The sequence below is a fragment of the Mchenga conophoros genome, linkage group LG4, assembly GCF_057382185.1.
Source record: "Mchenga conophoros isolate Kocher_MC1m ecotype Shallow Benthic linkage group LG4, M_conophoros_male_GT1.1, whole genome shotgun sequence".
Lineage (NCBI taxonomy): Eukaryota > Metazoa > Chordata > Actinopteri > Cichliformes > Cichlidae > Mchenga > Mchenga conophoros.
In genome coordinates, this window is record NC_140529.1 from 37832689 (window position 1) to 37850874 (window position 18186).

An 18186-nucleotide genomic window follows, 5' to 3' on the forward strand; every position below is an offset into this window, starting at 1 on the left:
TAAAGTCTAAACTTGCTGACCTGAAATGATAGTTAAAGATTTTAACATTTCTTTGTGTGTGCCTCTGGTTTTTCTCTTTAGCGATATTCTGTGGACAAGCTCCGAAGAATTCTGGCATTTTGGGAGGAACCTCAATGGCGACAGCTGGCTCATGGCCGTGGATGGCGAGCCTGCAGAAGAATGGAAGTCATGTGTGTGGTGGGACTCTGGTGGCCTTGGACTCTGTGCTGAGCAACGCCAACTGTTTCTCAAGGTGAGTTGCCACTGGGGTTGAAGACTCTGATCTAACCAGAGTCTGGAACCTGACTCTGGTTCCAGACTACTACTGCTGACTACTCCTGACATGTTAGCTCTTTATACAGTAAAGTTACAGTGGGATACAAATAATAATGTTTAGGTGGTGGGGGGCCGCGAACAGTTTTCTCGTAAAACAAAGGGGGGCCCAGCAAAAAGGTTTGGGAACCAATGGGTTAGATTATGATACAACTGATGATGTCCATAAAAATTATGAACAGAATTGGTGACAAAGGGCAGCCCTGACGGAGCCCATCACCCACCAGGAATGAGTCCGACTTATTGCCGGCTATGCAGACCAAGCTCTTGCAACGGTCGTATAGGGATCAAATGGCCCGTAGCAAAGGGCCAGACACACCATACTCCCAGAGCACTCCCCACAGGACACCCCGAGGGACACGGTCGAATGCCTTCTCCAAGTCCACAAAACACATGTAGACTGGTTTGGCAAACTCCCATGCGCCGAGAGGATAAAGAGCTGGTCCAGTGTTCCACAACTAGGACAAAAACCGCATTGTTCCTCCTGTAGCTGAGGTTCGACTAATGGATGAACTCTTCTCTCCAGCACCCTGGCATAGACTTTCCCAGGGAGGATGAGGAGTATGATTCCCCTGGAGTTGGAACACACCCTCCGTTCCCCTTTTTTAAAGATGGAGACCACCACCCCAGTGGGTGTCAGTCAAGGGGTACTGCCACTGATATCCACGCAACATTGAGACGTTTCAACCAAGACAGCCCTACAACATCCAGAGCCTTCAGGAACTCGGGGCGGACCTCGTCCACCCCAGGGGCTCTGCCACCAAGAAGTTAACTGCCTCAGTGACCTCGCCCCCAGAGATTGGCGGGTCATCCCCTTTGTCCCCAGACTCTGCTTCCGCCACGGAAGACGTGCCAGTGGGATTGAGGAGGTCCTTGAAGTATTCCTTCCACCGCCTGACGATTTTCTCAGTCGAAGTCAGCAGCACTCCACCTGCACTATACGCAGTGCAGGTAGAATACCGCTTTCCCTTCCTGAGTCGCTTGACAGTTTGCCAGTATCTCTTCGAGGCAGTCCAAAAATCTTTTTCCATGGCCTCTCCGAACTCCTCCCACACCCGAGTTTTTGCTTCTGCCACTGTCCGCGCCGCATTCTGCTTGGCCTGTCGGTACCTATCAGCTGCCTCCAGAGTTCCACAGGCTAACCAAGCCTTCAGTTTGGTGGCTCCCCTCACCTCAGGTGTCCTCCATTTGGTTCAGGGGTTACCACCAGATGTGTCCTGGTGCCACGTGCACTTATGGACACTCTTATGTTCGAACATGGTGTTCGTTAAGTCCAATAACAAAACACCGCTCAGGTTCAGAGTCCAGCCCCTCTCCAGGAGACTGGTTTCAGAGCCCAGGACATGCATTGAGGTGAGCCTGACTATATCTATCTGGTACCTCTCAATCTCACGCACTAGCTCAGGCTTCTTCCCCACCAGAGAGGAGACATTCCATGTCCCAATTGCCAGTCTTGGTAGCCGCAGATCGGACCGCCAGGGCCTTTGCTCCTGGCCGGCGCCCGGCACACATTGCACCCAACCCTGACGGTGCCTCCTGTGGGTGGTGGGTCTGCAGGAAGATGCGCCAATGTCCCTTTTTTGGGCTGTGCCCAACCGCGCCCCATGGACTAAGGCCCAGTCACCAGACGCTCGCCCTCGGGCAACCTCCCGGGGCCTCGCTCCAGGGCAGGGTAAACTGTTCCCTGGATGTTTTCCTCATAAGGGTCTTATGAATCGCTCTTTGTCTGGTCCCTCACTCAGGACCAATTTGCCATGGGAAACCCTACGAGGGGGCGGAGGAGACTTTAAACACTTTTTACTTAAATCCAGCTTCACGTTAAATGTGACACTTTTTACCTGGCATAGACTAATCCAGAGCTTCCCAAACTGTGGGGCCCACTCCCTAAGGGGGGGGGGGGGGGGGGGGGGAATAGGGGGGTGCAGAGCCATTGCAGGGGGGTGCGGTATGAAAAGGAAAAAAAAGAACGCTTGGACACTGCTAGCATAATGGACAGGTTTTGGACGGGGCGCCCACACAAACGCAAAGCAGGAGATGAAGCATCGCTGAATATGTTTCCAAACCAACTTCATTCTAAGCCAAAGACTAGAAAATCTGCTGAAGCATATTTTTCCTTTGGCTTCACCTGCCACAAGTGCCACGGTAGGTCTCCCCTGCAGAATTGTTTTTCCTTCGTCGGGAGCACATGTTGGGCTCTTCAAATCACAGACAAACAGGATCCCACATTTTTGATTTTTAGTTCACAAACACTTCTTGTAACGACTAACTACTCCTGACATTTTGGAGATGTTTGCTCTTTATACAGTAAAGTTACAGTGGGATACAAATAACATCAGGCTGATCCTGCCACGATTTGTTCCCCCGGTTCAAATCAAGGACAAACAGTATCCCACAGTTGTTTATGTTTTGAAGCCATTTTGCACAGAGAGGCATTTTTTGAAAAATGTATTGATAGCAATGTTGAACATTATTCTCCAAAAGTTAATTCTGTTCATCTGGACGTAGCGCTTTGTGGGAGAAACGTTTCGTCACTCATCCAAGTGACTTCTTCAGTCTCAGCTGACTGCAGGTTTCCCCAAATCTTATAAACAGTACATTTGCATAATGGCTGAAGCCAGCCCACTGAAGGAACAATGGGCTGGGACAGGGGTCAGCAACACCCAAAGAGCCACTTGGACCTGGTTTCCACGCAAAACAAAACACCGAGAGCCGTAAATACTTTCTCCGCAAATACCCTCCGCCGACGCTAATCCGCTGCAGGTGTGTGGCATCCTCCTTGGGCGTGGCCAGTCATCCACAGGCCTGACGTGCCTGTAGCCCGGAGCACAACCACGCACACACACATAGGCTGTATCCCAATTCAGGGTCTGCAGCCTTAAAGGCCGCATTTTAAGGCCGATTACGTCACAGCGACGCGACAAAGGCTGTCCCAATTCGAAGGCTGCTCGAAATGCGGCCCTCAAATGCGTCCTTCATTTCCCTGAATTTTAAGGCTGTGGCGGTGTAGACTTCGTAGCCCAACGTATCCCAGAATGCATAGCGCAGCGGTGGGTGTGGATAATTTTGCTGAAAAAAAAACGGCGGATGAGGGGCGCCCAAAGAGTAACTTAGTAAACTAAGTGCTGAATATTATGTCACTTATTTATGTGCAAATGTTTAATAACGAAGAACATTGAACATTACTGTTGGCCACATGTCGGCAAAGTCATGTGACATTAGTGATGTTTGTACTAACTTGGTTTTAAAGCCTTTACTTTAAAATATACGCCGTTCAATAGCTGAGCTTAATCTCACAGAGAATGATCAAAGCTCATGTAGAAACAAACAAATGAACAAAAGATTTTCTCCTTCATTTCTGTCAAACACAGCTGTATGACACGTTTCCAGCTGTTAGTATCATGGTTGCTAGGCAACCTGGGCAGCGCAACAGAGGCTAGACCGTCCCATTTCACAAGCCTCACACTTCCGGCCTTAGCGGTCTTTGAGAGAATTTGCATACTTATGATTAAGGAACTGACCTCCCAGCCCATTGTTCCTTCAGTGGGCTGGTTTCAGTCATGATGCAAATGTACTGTTTATAAGATTTGGGGAAACCTGCAGTCAGCTGAGACTGAAGAAGTCACTTGGATGATGACGAAACATTTCTCCCACAAAACTCTACGTCCAGATGAACAGAATCAACTTTTGGAGACTTACTTTCCTGGATGATTGAGATGGATCAAGACGTTGAACATTATTACACAGGAAAAAACAACTGCACGTAAAATAATCACACCGTGACGCCTCTGCCTTTCTAAATATAGGGACAGTAACTGCGTGTGTGTATGTAAGCGTGTAAAACTTAAAAAAGATAGTCAGATTAACAGTATTTTGTCTCTATCTGCCATTCTGTAATTCATCTCATGTAAACAATACAGGAAACAGTTCACAAAGACGCAGACTAAACACAAGACTAAAGCAATACTAAACACGAGGGCACAAGAACCACAGACTATAAATAATAATAATCAACAAGACAGAGATAAAGAATAACCCATAATACAAAATCAAACCAAAACATAAGAAACTCAAAATGCCATGACAGTTTGAGTGTGGATGAAACAGCTGCATTTTCAAAAATACCCATGTAGGTGTGGACATAGCGTAAAAGAGTTAGTAGTTTATTTTATTACTACCTGTAATTTATTGCAGTTCACTTGTATTTTTTTAATCGTTTTCTTGTAAAACACACGGGGGCCTAGTACAAAAAGTGTGGGAACCACTGGAGTAATCCATGGTATAAATTAATTCAATTCAATTCAATTTTATTTATATAGCGCCAAATCACAACAAAAGTCGCCTCAAGGCGCTTTATATTGTACATATATAATATGTATATATCATACAGAGAAAAACCCAACAATCATATGACCCCCTATGAGCAGCACTTTGATGACACTGGGAAGAAAAAACTGCCTTTTAACAGGAAGAAACCTCCAGCAGAACCAGGCTCAGGGAGGGGCGGGGCCATCTGCTGTGATTGGTTGGGGTGAGAGAAGGAAGACAGGATGAAGACATGCTGTGGAAGAGAGACAGAGATTAATAACAGATATGATTCAATGCAGAGAGGTCTGTTAATACATAGTGAGTGAGAAAGGTGACTGGAAAGTAAAAACTCAATGCATCATGGGAATCCCCCGGCAGCCTACGTCTATTGCAGCATAACTAAGGGAGGATTCAGGGTCACCTGGTCCAGCCCTAACTATATGCTTTAGCAAAGAGGAAAGTAGAGATAGTGTCTGTCTCCTGAAAAATTAGCCAGGTATAGTGTATTATACAGGTAGTGTTTTATGATGTCCTGCTCTAAGAACCACTTATACTTCTGTGTTAAATGTAGTCTGTAGGTATATCATATTTTACAGCATAACCTGATGTACACCTCCATAGAAATATGATTATGCTTTCACTCAGACTGGAATGACTGTGATTGGCTCGTTTGCTACCTTTGTTTTCTCCTATGCATTTCTGGTTACTTTTTCTTCCCAGTGCCCTTTCAAAATCTACAGGAAGAGAATCAACAAACTCCATCAAGAGCTAGTATTTCAGCAGCAACATTACCAAACAACTCAGACCCACCATACATGAGTATGAACGATAGATGCGGGCCACATGCATAGGCTACGTTTTAGGCCCAAAATAGAGCAAAAGTATGCATTAAGCACTAGTCTATACACAGTTGCTACGAATCAGCAAGCACCTTTGTATTGCACTTCCAGCCCCACTCCTCAGTTACATTTCTTTAAGTCAGTATTTCATGCTGACTTAATGTCAGTTCTGCATGGATGACACTGATGTCAGGAATGCTCCCTTCTATATGGCTCATCTTCTCCCCAGCTTGTGTTTGCAAATTATGCTTGAAGAAAGGTGGGGAGGTTTAACACAGCCATTACAGGTTGACATAACGAGTTCAAATCTGTAAAACTTGGGTCCCATGAAGTTGAGCGTAAAGGTGTAGATCTTGTTTGAAGCTGATGAAATTTATGTTTGTGTGCTTCGTTCCTCCCACAGCTCCCCTGTAGCGTCCGAGTGGACTGTCGTGTTGGGGCGTCTGAAGCTAAATGGATCCAACCCCTTTGAGGTGACGCTGAATGTGACAAAGATCACTCTGAGCAACACGACCGGGACCAACATAGCCATCCTCCGTCTATCTGCCCAGCCCACCCTGACCGACTACATCCAGCCCATCTGCTTGGACAACGGGAGAACCTTCGCCGAGGGCTTGGCGTGCTGGGCGGCCGGTTGGAGTCCTGGAAGAGGAGGAGGTGAGTCAGCAACATGAAGGCTGACAGAGTTCTGCCCAGACTCTGCACCAGTCCATCTCTCAGATTACACATGTGGACCACTGCACTTACAGTTTCTTTAGTCAAACATCAGGATTTTCTTATCTTTCATGATGTTAGCTGAGGAAGTTATGCAGCAGTTTCAGACCTCGGTGGTAAACTGTGGGAACTCATCATCGAGTGAGAGCATCTGTACAGACGTGTTTGCACTGCAGCAGGTAAATGACTGGATTCTTCTTCTTATAACACTGTCTGCTGACATGTTGTTTATTCTGGATCTTGGATTTAGCTGCTTTTCAGAAGCAAAGCTTTAAACAAAGTTCTCTGATTTCTCCAAATGTTCAGAAACTGAATAAAACTCTTTAAAATTGTTTAAACCTTTAGCTGGAAGATTTTAAAGTGTTTTTAGCAGCTCTGACTGATGACTGTGTACATGTAGATTTTATGTCCCGATGACCTATAGTTTAGAAAATACATAAATTAGGTGCCCATTTCAATATGGAAGCTGAGTGGTCAGATTTGAAGAGCACCTTCAAAACAAAATGAATCCTGAAATGCTCTGACTAGGGCAATACAAGGAAAATATAATATTGTGATATTTTTTGGCTATATTGTGAAACACGATAAATAATGTAATATGTCTTGAGGCCAAGCGCAAAGGGGCTTAGCTGCAGTTTAAACCTCTGTGCAGTCAAGTTTCTTTATATAAATATTGGCATGTGTGTATCCACAGAAACCTCTGAATCTCAGCTACAACCACCAACTGATAATATTAATGATACATTCACAGCGTGCGGGAGAAACAAAAACTCACAGTGAATTATGTGTAGACGGCTTAATATTTCCATTGCAACCTATACTCAATGGTTACGATTAAGGCATTTTAACCATCATACGTAGAATATTATAGATTATAATAATAACTGACCCTTTCCGTATGTTCAGGGTGATTCTGGCGGCCCGCTGATGTGTAAGCAGAGCGGCTCTTGGTTCCAGGCGGTCGTGTTAACAGCTCCAAGCTCCTCTGCCAGGAGGAGACGAAGCTCAGTCATGACCTTCACCAGAGTGAGCACCTTTGATGCCTTTCTGACGAAGACGCTGGGGACCCTCTTGTCTCCAGCCTCTAACACCACCACCAACACCACCACAACTACCTCACGCCCCGTATCACAAAGCAGCGGGGGTCATCCTGCTCATTCCTTCATCTTTGTCTTCTTCCATCTCCTCAGCCTCACCGTTTGTCTCCAGCTCTTCCTGTAGAGAGTTTGACTTGATCGACATGATGTGATGGACACAAATGAATGTGAACAAGCTTTGACTCTAAGACTTTACAGGCTTAAAGCTGTGCCTGCTAATCTTTGACTTGATTCTGCCTCAATCGGTTATCTAGAGCTCAGTGGTGACGTTTGGGCAGGTTTACTGTAAGCTAAGGGTAACTTTAGTGTACCACTACCAAGAAAATTAAGCTAGTTGTGTAATGCGTGCCATATCATTTTTGAGGCGCAGCATTTTTATCATGAATTCTGACTCATAGTGTGTACTGTACACTTGTTTATGATTATATACGTACCCCAGACTTGACAAGATGTTTGCCAGACGACTTGCAGATGAATAACATGAACAACTACGTACCTGTGCACAGGTAGCTGCTTTTTTGCAAACAGTTTTACTTTCCCACCAAATTTAAGTTGTCTTTTATTCGAACTAATGCCCATGTGCTCGAGTGATGAATAAAACCGATCAATAATTTTTTATTCTGTAAAGAAGATCTTTCTTCTGATTTCCAGCTCCATGTCTTTATTATTTATGTTCACTTTACTCCTGCTCTAATGTGATGGTGGCACCAGGCGTCGGAGCTAAACTTTGGTATAAAAATGAAGAATTCCTTTAAACTTGCACTGAACATGAAAATTTATCCCAGCAGTTCATTATCTGCACTTGTTACATACATATCTATATATTTGAGGTAATAACGGTGAATGGTGTTTCTAAATTGTTCATTCATTTTCAGGAGTGTTGTGTAATTCTAACAAAATTGTAACACAAATACTGCTAATGGCATATCCTGCAGTCGTAATTAATCTGATTTAAAGAAACATATTTTGGAGCTCTCAGGAGCAGGATGATGATCGGGCTGTTCCTCGTCTGCCTCGTGTCTGGGCCACAACGCTAAGTACTCAAACTATTGAACTGCAGTGGAAAACAAATGTGTAATTTGAAGGAAAAACAATAAATATCCAGTAAATGCAAAAAATAAATAAATAAATAAATAAATATATACTAGGGGTGCAACGATACACAAAATTCACGGTTCGGTTCGATACTTTGGTGTCACGGTTCGATATTTTTTCGATACAAAAAAAATGTTCATGCCTTTTTAATTTGTCATTTATTAAAATTATAAATATATATTTTAACTCAAAAGTACAGTTTTTAAATTTAACCCTAACCCTTGTGCGTGTTTTTTATTTTGACAGCAAATGCGCACCTGCGGACCACTTATGTGAACCCCTGGTTATTTAGCTCATCATATGGCAGCCACAGAAATTCTTTTGTCCATGAAACCATAAAGCTGCACTTTCTTTTTGCCTTATAGTCTGATTTGTCATAACTTCTCCGTTTTGTGGTAACCTTTTCTTTGGCTGTCACTTCTTCACCCTGACCTGTCTTATTTGGCTCAGCAGAACTAAAATATATATCTGTCTGTGAAGGTTCTCAGTCATCCAGGTCATCGTAGTCAAATATAAATCCTGCTGCTTTTACACACACACTCACTCAGCGATTCTCTGCGCGATCAACCTCTCACATGTTTAAGCTTGCTGCGGGAGATTTCACTTGTCATGTTTGCATAGTAAGCTAACGATTAATAAGACGATGTCAGAGGAATTGGTGCGCAAATTATCATCACTCACAGATCAGTGCTGTCGCTCTCTATACACAGTTCGCGCGATTGCAAAGTGAAAGCAAAAAAACAAGCGCAAATTCAAACGCGACTTCAATATGTCACATATTGACAGTGGCTCACCGATGCCAATGACATAATTACCCAGCTACATTTCTGAAAGAATGCAAAAGCATTGACATATATTTTTCCTTCTTACAATAGCCCGACGGGCAGGGCAGAGATAGATTTTGGTACCCCGACTGAAAAAATCACTAGCCCCGGGACGTTGGGCTAGCGATATTGCGAGCAAATGCACATTTCTATGTTTCAATGGTATCTGATTGAGGAATCACTCATCTTTGGAAAAGAGAGTTTATTACAGAGAAATGGCTCTTTCCAAAATAAAAGCTATACTATCCGCTTCTTCTGGGCTATATTCTCAGCAGCATAAGGAGAATCATGTGCTAACAGCTGTCTAAATGACTCGGCTAAAGTTAGTAGCATGCTTGTTGTTTTTGTCTTTGCACTAGGATGATGTCGGCGTAAATGTGCAGTCATATTCGTTGTGTTCCCACTAGTGCTTTCAGGTTAATCTCGTTGAAATGACCTTAACGCCACAACACGGCAAATCTCCGTTAACGAGCTACCGCCGATCGCCCCGTGCATGGGGCTAGACGGCCAACACGTTAACGAGCTAACTGCGCTAACACACTAGTTCCCACCCATGTAATTGAGCATTGCATGGCACATCCAACATACTGTTTTACTTTAGTCCATGACTCGCTTACCTTCAGGGTCATACGTCACATGAAAACCAAAATAATTCCAAACGCCAGATGTGAATGAGGGTGGGGGAGGTCCATGTTGTAAGGAGAGCTTAACTTCTGTCTCGCTAGCTTGCCCTGCGCTCTTCCTTCTGACGATGCTGTCTGTGTTGAGCGCTCAGTGGATCTGCGCTCGACAGTGCAGCCTAGGCGGAGTAGTCGAACACAGATTCACTGAGCGCTCAACACAGACAGCATCGTCAGAAGGAAAGTTGATAAAATAAATTACAAATGTTGTATTGTTCGATACATATGCGTACCGAACCGAAAGCACTGTATCGAACGGTTCAATATCGATACGAATATCGTTGCACCCCTAATATATATATATATATATATATATATATATATATATATATATATATATATAAAACCCTATGTCTTTCTTTGTTTTCGATACATATATTCATTGTGGGATGTTTTTTGGGTTTTTTTTTTTAGATCATTGGGGAATTTTTCTGGGGAAAACCTGGTCTTGTTAGCAGACATGGCATCCATCCCACTTTGGATGGCGCAGCTCTCATTTCTAGAAATCTGGTCAGACCTGTTAAACCCTCAAAAACATGATTGTCCGGAGTTGGGACCAGGAAGCAGAGTTGCAGTCTTACATGCCTCTACTCCACTCCGTCTTATTAATCAACCACAGACCCTGACAGTGTGATGTAGAGGCTGTGTGTAGGCACCAGAGATGGGCAGTAACACGTTATGCGTTACTGTAATCCGATTACTTTTTTCAAGTAATGAGTAAAGTAAGGGATTACTATTGCAAAAACGGTAATTGGATTACTGTTACTTTCCCGTAGGAACGCTGCGTTACTGCGTTACTAAAGCCGTGATTTTTTTGCGAGAATGTCTCACGACAGTGACGTAAGCGAGTGCGACGTTCGTGACAACAGCTGTGTGCAGATCAACAATGGATCATATATCGAGTGCAGAGAGAGTATGAGCGTGCAGCGTTTAAAGCGTGGAAGTACTGACCTTACTTTGAGTTTGATTCCATAAAAAGTGACAAAATCATTAGTGTCCGCTGTGCGTGGGAAGAAAACTTCTTTTTACAGCGAAAAAAACCCCTAAACTTCCAACAAGCACCGAGTAGCTACGACGTAATGGGAAACTCACAGAGAAACTCGCGGATTCTTCCACTGACCGCGGCACACCTGCACCAGGGTAAACCTCCGCCTACCCCACTCCTGCTTTACAGGTGAAAATAGAGCAACAACACCGCTGAGTCTTTGACTTTATTTATTTTCTGCTGTGTTTTACTTGCATCTATTTGAAAGCGCGAGTGTAAACACACACAAAAATATATAAATATATATATATATATATATATATATATATATATATATATATATATATATATATATTTTTTTTTTTTTTTTTTTTTTTTTTATGTGGTGGAATGTGCAGAAAATAGGTTTAAATATTAAACAAATTTCTTCCAGTCAGAGAATGTTGCATATAATAAAATTTTTGCTTGATGCATAAAGTTAAAAGATTAAAACTAATAAAACAAGTTTTAAAAACAGACTTTTCCATTTGATTACATGTTGTATGATGGATTATGCAGAAAAAGTAGAATTGGGCTGAAAGATCTATCGCTTTATCACCTGTTCAGGTTGTAAATTGTATTTTTAAAAAGTCACTAAGTAACTAAGTAATTAATTACTTTTGAAAATAAGTAATCAGTAAAGTAACGGGATTACTTTTTGGGGGAAGTAATCAGTAATTAATTACTGACTCTTGGTGTTCGCTGGCTCTGCGGTAGAGTATCACTTCCTGTTCCTGCTCAAACACAGTGGTGTTTCTGAGTAGCTTATTTGCTTAGCAATTTAATTAACAACTTTTAAATACATTCTTCTTTCATAGTATAATCTTCACGTGCTTTATCCGAAGCACACTTTCTGTGTACTCACTACCTAATTTATAGCCAAAGTATTCACTCACTGTCTCTGTACTGTTTCGCTAGCGTAGCTTAGCTCGTAGCCGACTCATTAGCACCATGGCTACTTCACCTCTCCCTCCTGCACTTTCTTGCTCATTGTGTCAGATGTTTAGTTACTCCTCGGCCTCCTTTAGCAGTAATGATATCTGTAACAAATGTAGCATATTTGCAGCTCTGGAGGCCAGGATTACTGAATTGGAGACTCGGCTTCGCACCCTTCATTCACCCATAGCTAGCCAGGCCCCTGTAGCTGGTGCAGCCGAAGATAGCATAGGCCCCGCTAGCTGTTCCCCGGCAGACCCCAAGCAGCTGGGGAAAGAGGGCGGCTGGGTGATGGTGAGGAGGAAGCATAGTCCTAAACAGAAGCCCCAGGTACACCACCAACCCGTTCATGTGTCTAACCGTTTTTCCCCACTTGGCGACACACCCGCCGGGGGTCAAACTCTGGTAATTGGTGATTCTGTTCTCAGACATGTGAAGCTAGAGACACCGGCAGGGGCCAGAGCAGGCGACATTGAAGGAAATTTAAAACTGCTGGCTAAGGGTAAACGTAAATTCAGTAAAATCATAATTCACGTCGGCAGTAATGACACCCGGTTACGCCAATCGGAGGTCACTAAAATCAATATTGAATTGGTGTGCAACTTTGCCAAAACAATGTCGGACTCTGTAGTTTTCTCTGGTCCCCTCCCCAATCAGACCAGGAGTGACATGTTTAGCCGCATGTTCTCCTTAAATTGCTGTCTGTCTGAGTGGTGTCCCAGAAACGATGTGGGCTTCATAGATAATTGGCAAACCTTCTGGAGGAAATCTGGTCTTGTTAGGAGAGACGGCATCCATCCCACTTTGGATGGAGCAGCTCTCATTTCTAGAAATATGGACAAATTTATTAAACCCCCCAAAATATGACTATCCAGAGTTGGGACCAGGAAGCAGAGTTGCAGTCTTACACGCCTCTCTGCAGCTTCTCTCCTCCTGCTATCCCCCCAAAAACCCATCTCCATAGAGACTGTGTCAGCTTCCAAACAGACAAAAAACAAACTAAAAACCAGCAACAAACAACTTAAACATAAACAATTACAAAGAAAGAACAATACAGTATCCACATCTGAACCAAAGAGTAAAACAGTGAAATGTGGATTATTAAATATTAGGTCTCTCTCCTCCAAGTCTCTGTTAGTACATGACTTAATAATTGATCAACAAATTGATTTACTCTGCCTTACAGAAACCTGGTTGCAGCAGGATGATTATGTTAGTTTAAATGAATCAACACCCCCGAGTCATTCTAACTACCAGAAACCTCGAAGCACAGGCCGAGGGGGAGGTGTGGCAGCAATTTTTCACACCAGCCTATTAATCAACCAAAGACCCAGACAGACTTTTAATTCATTTGAAAGCCTGATGCTTAGCCTCGTCCACCCCAGCTGTGAAAGTCAGAAACCAGTCTTACTTGTTATCATCTATCGTCCACCTGGACCTTACACAGAGTTTCTGTCTGATTTCTCAGACTTTATATCTAATTTAGTTCTGAGCTCAGATAAAATAATTATTGTGGGTGATTTTAACATCCATGTAGATGCTAAAAATGACAGCCTCAACATGGCATTTAGTCTGTTATTAGACTCAATTGGCTTCTCTCAAAATGTAAAAGAACCCACCCACCACTTTAATCACACTCTAGATCTTGTTTTAACATATGGCATCGAACCTGAACATTTAACAGTGTTTCCTGAAAACCCTCTGCTGTCTGATCATTTCCTGATAACATTTACTTTTACAATAATTGATTACACAGCAGTGGGGAGTAGACTTTATCAAAGTAGATGTCTTTCTGAAAGCACTGTAACTAAGTTTAAGAATATAATCCACCCACTGTTATCATCTTCAATGCCCTGTACCAACACAGAGCAGAGCAGCTGATGGGTTTAGATTTTATTATTGTCATTTGTATTAGGAAATATTTAACCATATATTCTTAGAGGTGTATAATCAATTGTGTAGTGATAGGTTGTGTGATCTTTAACAGGCTACAAAGGCTTGGTGTGTATTCCATACTGGAATGCACACCTACATCCTGGGAACATGGGAAGAGGTCGTACCTTGTCTTATTGTTTTATGGTAGGATTAACGTAGCTACGTCTGTTCTAGTCTAAGTGCTTTTTGTTTAGATGAACTGCTGGACCTCCTCACCGGGGGGGGGGGGTCTACCCTCTTCCTGACCAAGGATGTTTGCTTGTGTGTTTTTATGACCCTTTGATCAGCAGTACCACACACACACACACACACACACACACACACACACACACACACACACACACACAGTATTCTTTGTTCACATGTATACCTATGTGAGATGCTATATGTTAATGACCCTATGCATATTCATGTAACCACAATAAAAGGAGTGCTATGGGGAGCCTGGCTGAGAGTCTGATGGTGGTCAAGTGGAGGAACGACGCTTGGCTCCAGCCAGGTCTCCCTCATGCATGAGTAAACCAGAGAACTTTGGTGCCTTGTGTCTTGCTTTTTGCTGCGTAGCAGATTGTCCTTAACGTTCCAGCGGATGGGTTCAAGCTACAAACCTATCAGCAGCTATCTGAACGCTACCCCAACAGAGGTCGATCATCTTGTTAATAATTTCACCTCCTCACTACGTACGACTCTGGATACTGTAGCTCCTGTGAAAACTAAGGTCTCTAATCAGAAGTACCTGACTCCGTGGTATAATTCTCAAACACGTAGCCTAAAGCAGATGACTCGTAATCTGGAGAGGAAATGGCATGTCACAAATTTAGAGGATCATCATTTAGCCTGGAGAAATAGTTTGTTGCTTTATAAGAAAGCCCTCCGCAAAGCCAGAACATCTTACTATTCATCACTGATTGAAGAAAATAAGAACAACCCCAGGTTTCTCTTCAGCTCTGTAGCCAGGCTGACAAAAAGTCAGAGCTCTTTTGAGCCAACCATCCCTTTAACGTTAACTAGTAATGACTTCATGAACTTCTTCACAAATAAATTTTTTATCATTAGAGAAAAAATTACCAATAATCATCCCACAGATGTAATATTATCTACAGCTACTCTTAGTACCATTGATGTTAAGTTAGACTCTTTTTCTCCAATTGATCTTTCTGAGTTAACTTCAATAATTACTTCCTCCAAACCATCAACGTGTCTTTTAGACCCCATTCCTAGAAAACTGCTCAAAGAAGTCCTGCCATTAATTAATTCTTCGATCTTAAATATGATCAACCTATCTCTAATAATCGGCTATGTACCACAGGCCTTCAAGCTGGCTGTAGTTAAACCTTTACTCAAAAAGCCATCTCTAGACCCAGCAGTCTTAGCTAATTATAGGCCAATCTCCAACCTTCCTTTATATCAAACATCCTTGAAAGAGTAGTTGTCAAACAGCTAACAGATCATCTGCAGAGGTTTATTTGAAGAGTTTCAGTCAGGTTTCAGAGCTCATCACAGCACAGAAACAGCTTTAGTGAAGGTTACAAATGATCTTCTTATGGCCTCTGACAGTGGACTCATCTCTGTGCTTGTCCTGCTAGACCTCAGTGCAGCGTTCGATACTGTCGACCATAATATCCTATTAGAGCGATTAGAACATGCTGTAGGTATTACAGGTACTGCACTGCAGTGGTTTGTATCATATCTATCTAATAGACTCCAGTTTGTGCATGTAAATGGAGAGTCCTCTTCACACACTGAGGTTAATTATGGAGTTCCACAGGGTTCAGTGCTAGGACCAATTCTGTTTACATTATACATGCTTCCCTTAGGCAGCATCATTAGAAGACATAGCATACATTTACACTGCTATGCAGATGACACCCAGCTCTATCTGTCCATGAAGCCAGTTAACACACACCAATGAGTTAAACTGCAGGAATGTCTTAAAGACATAAAGACCTGGATGGCCGCTAACTTTCTGCTTCTTAATTCAGATCAAACTGAGGTTATTGTACTCGGCCCTGAAAAGCTTAGAAATATGGTATCTAAGCAGATTCTTACTCTGGATGGCATTACCTTGGTCTCCAGTAACACTGTGAGGAACCTTGGAGTCATTTTTGACCAGGACATGTCCTTCAATGCACATATTAAACAAATATGTAAGACTGCGTTCTTCCATTTGTGCAACATCTCTAAAATTAGAAATATCCTGTCTCAGAGTGACGCTGAAAAACTAGTTCATGCATTTATTACTTCCAGGCTGGACGACTGTAATTCATTATTATCAGGATGTCCAAAAAAACTCCCTGAAAAGCCTTCAGCTAATCCAAAATGCTGCAGCAAGAGTCCTGACAGGGACTAGAAAGACAGAGCAGATTTCTCCTGTTTTGGCTTCCTGTTAAATCCAGAATTCAAAATCCTGCTCCTCACATAAAAGGTCTTAAATAATCAGGCCCCATCTTATCTTAATGACCTTGTAGTACCATATCACCCTATTAGAGCACTTCGCTCTCGATCTGCAGGCCTACTTGTTGTTCCTAGAGTATTTAAAAGTAGAATGGGAGGCAGAGCCTTCAGTTTTCAGGCCCCTCTTCTGTGGAACCAGCTTCCAGTTTGGATTCAGGAGACAGACACTATCTCTACTTTCAAGATTAGGCTTCAAACTTTCCTTTTTGCTAAAGCATATAGTTAGGGCTGGACCAGGTGACCCTGAATCCTCCCTTAGTTATGCTGCAATAGACATAGGCTGCCGGGGGATTCCCATGATGCATTGAGTTTTTCCTTTCCAGTCACCTTTCTCACTCACTATGTATTACAGGGAGTGCAGAATTATTAGGCAAATGAGTATTTTGTCCACATCATCCTCTTCATGCATGTTGTCTTACTCCAAGCTGTATAGGCTCGAAAGCCTACTACCAATTAAGCATATTAGGTGATGTGCATCTCTGTAATGAGAAGGGGTGTGGTCTAATGACATCAACACCCTATATCAGGTGTGCATAATTATTAGGCAAAATGGGTCAAAAGAAGGACTTGACAGGCTCAGAAAAGTCAAAAATAGTGAGATATCTTGCAGAGGGATGCAGCAGTCTCAAAATTGCAAAGCTTCTGAAGCGTGATCATCGAACAATCAAGCGTTTCATTCAAAATAGTCAACAGGGTCGCAAGAAGCGTGTGGAGAAACCAAGGCGCAAAATAACTGCCCATGAACTGAGAAAAGTCAAGCGTGCAGCTGCCAAGATGCCACTTGCCACCAGTTTGGCCATATTTCAGAGCTGCAACATCACTGGAGTGCCCAAAAGCACAAGGTGTGCAATACTCAGAGACATGGCAAAGGTAAGAAAGGCTGAAAGACGACTACCACTGAACAAGACACACAAGCTGAAACGTCAAGACTGGGCCAAGAAACATCTCAAGACTGGTTTTTCTAAGGTTTTATGGACTGATGAAATGAGAGTGAGTCTTGATGGGCCAGATGGATGGGCCCGTGGCTGGATTGGTAAAGGGCAGAGAGCTCCAGTCCGACTCAGACGCCAGCAAGGTGGAGGTGGAGTACTGGTTTGGGCTGGTATCATCAAAGATGAGCTTGTGGGGCCTTTTCGGGTTGAGGATGGAGTCAAGCTCAACTCCCAGTCCTACTGCCAGTTTCTGGAAGACACCTTCTTCAAGCAGTGGTACAGGAAGAAGTCTGCATCCTTCAAGAAAAACATGATTTCCATGCAGGACAATGCTCCATCACACGCGTCCAAGTACTCCACAGCGTGGCTGGCAAGAAAGGGTATAAAAGAAGAAAAACTAATGACATGGCCTCCTTGTTCACCTGATCTGAACCCCATTGAGAACCTGTGGTCCATCATCAAATGTGAGATTTACAAGGAGGGAAAACAGTACACCTCTCTGAACAGTGTCTGGGAGGCTGTGGTTGCTGCTGCATGCAATGTTGATGGTGAACAGATCAAAACTCTGACAGAATCCATGGATGGCAGGCTTTTGAGTGTCCTTGCAAAGAAAGGTGGCTATATTGGTCGCTGATTTGTTTTTGTTTTGTTTTTGAATGTCAGAAATGTATATTTGTGAATGTGGAGATGTTATATTGGTTTCACTGGTAAAAATAAATCATTGAAATGGGTATATATTTGTTTTTTGTTAAGTTGCCTAATAATTATGCACAGTAATAGTCACCTGCACACACAGATATCCCCCTAAAATAGCTAAAACTAAAAACAAACTAAAAACTACTTCCAAAAACATTCAGCTTTGATATTAATGAGTTTCTTGGGTTCATTGAGAACATGGTTGTTGTTCAATAATAAAATTATTCCTCAAAAATACAACTTGCCTAATAATTCTGCACTCCCTGTAACAGACCTCTCTGCATTGAATCATATCTGTTATTAACCTCTGTCTCTCTTCCAC

The 18186-nt window shown here is 42.9% G+C and overlaps 1 protein-coding gene across 4 annotated transcripts in view; it reads left to right on the top strand.

The window, feature by feature from the left end:
• Positions 1–8702, top strand: part of LOC146576756 (polyserase-2-like) — a 29307-nt gene extending 20605 nt beyond the window's left edge. For 2 of the 4 annotated variants that reach the window (XM_085272246.1, XM_085272245.1), the window contains exons 7-10: positions 82–253; positions 5881–6134; positions 6273–6370; positions 7098–8702. In XM_085272246.1, the coding sequence (XP_085128372.1) occupies positions 82–253; positions 5881–6134; positions 6273–6370; positions 7098–7412 (839 nt within the window). In that variant the 3' untranslated portion in view covers positions 7413–8702. The remainder of the gene's footprint in view (positions 1–81; positions 254–5880; positions 6135–6272; positions 6371–7097) is intronic. The other 2 variants (XM_085272243.1, XM_085272244.1) reach the window with 2 other exon arrangements.
• The last annotated feature ends 9484 nt before the right edge of the window (positions 8703–18186 follow it).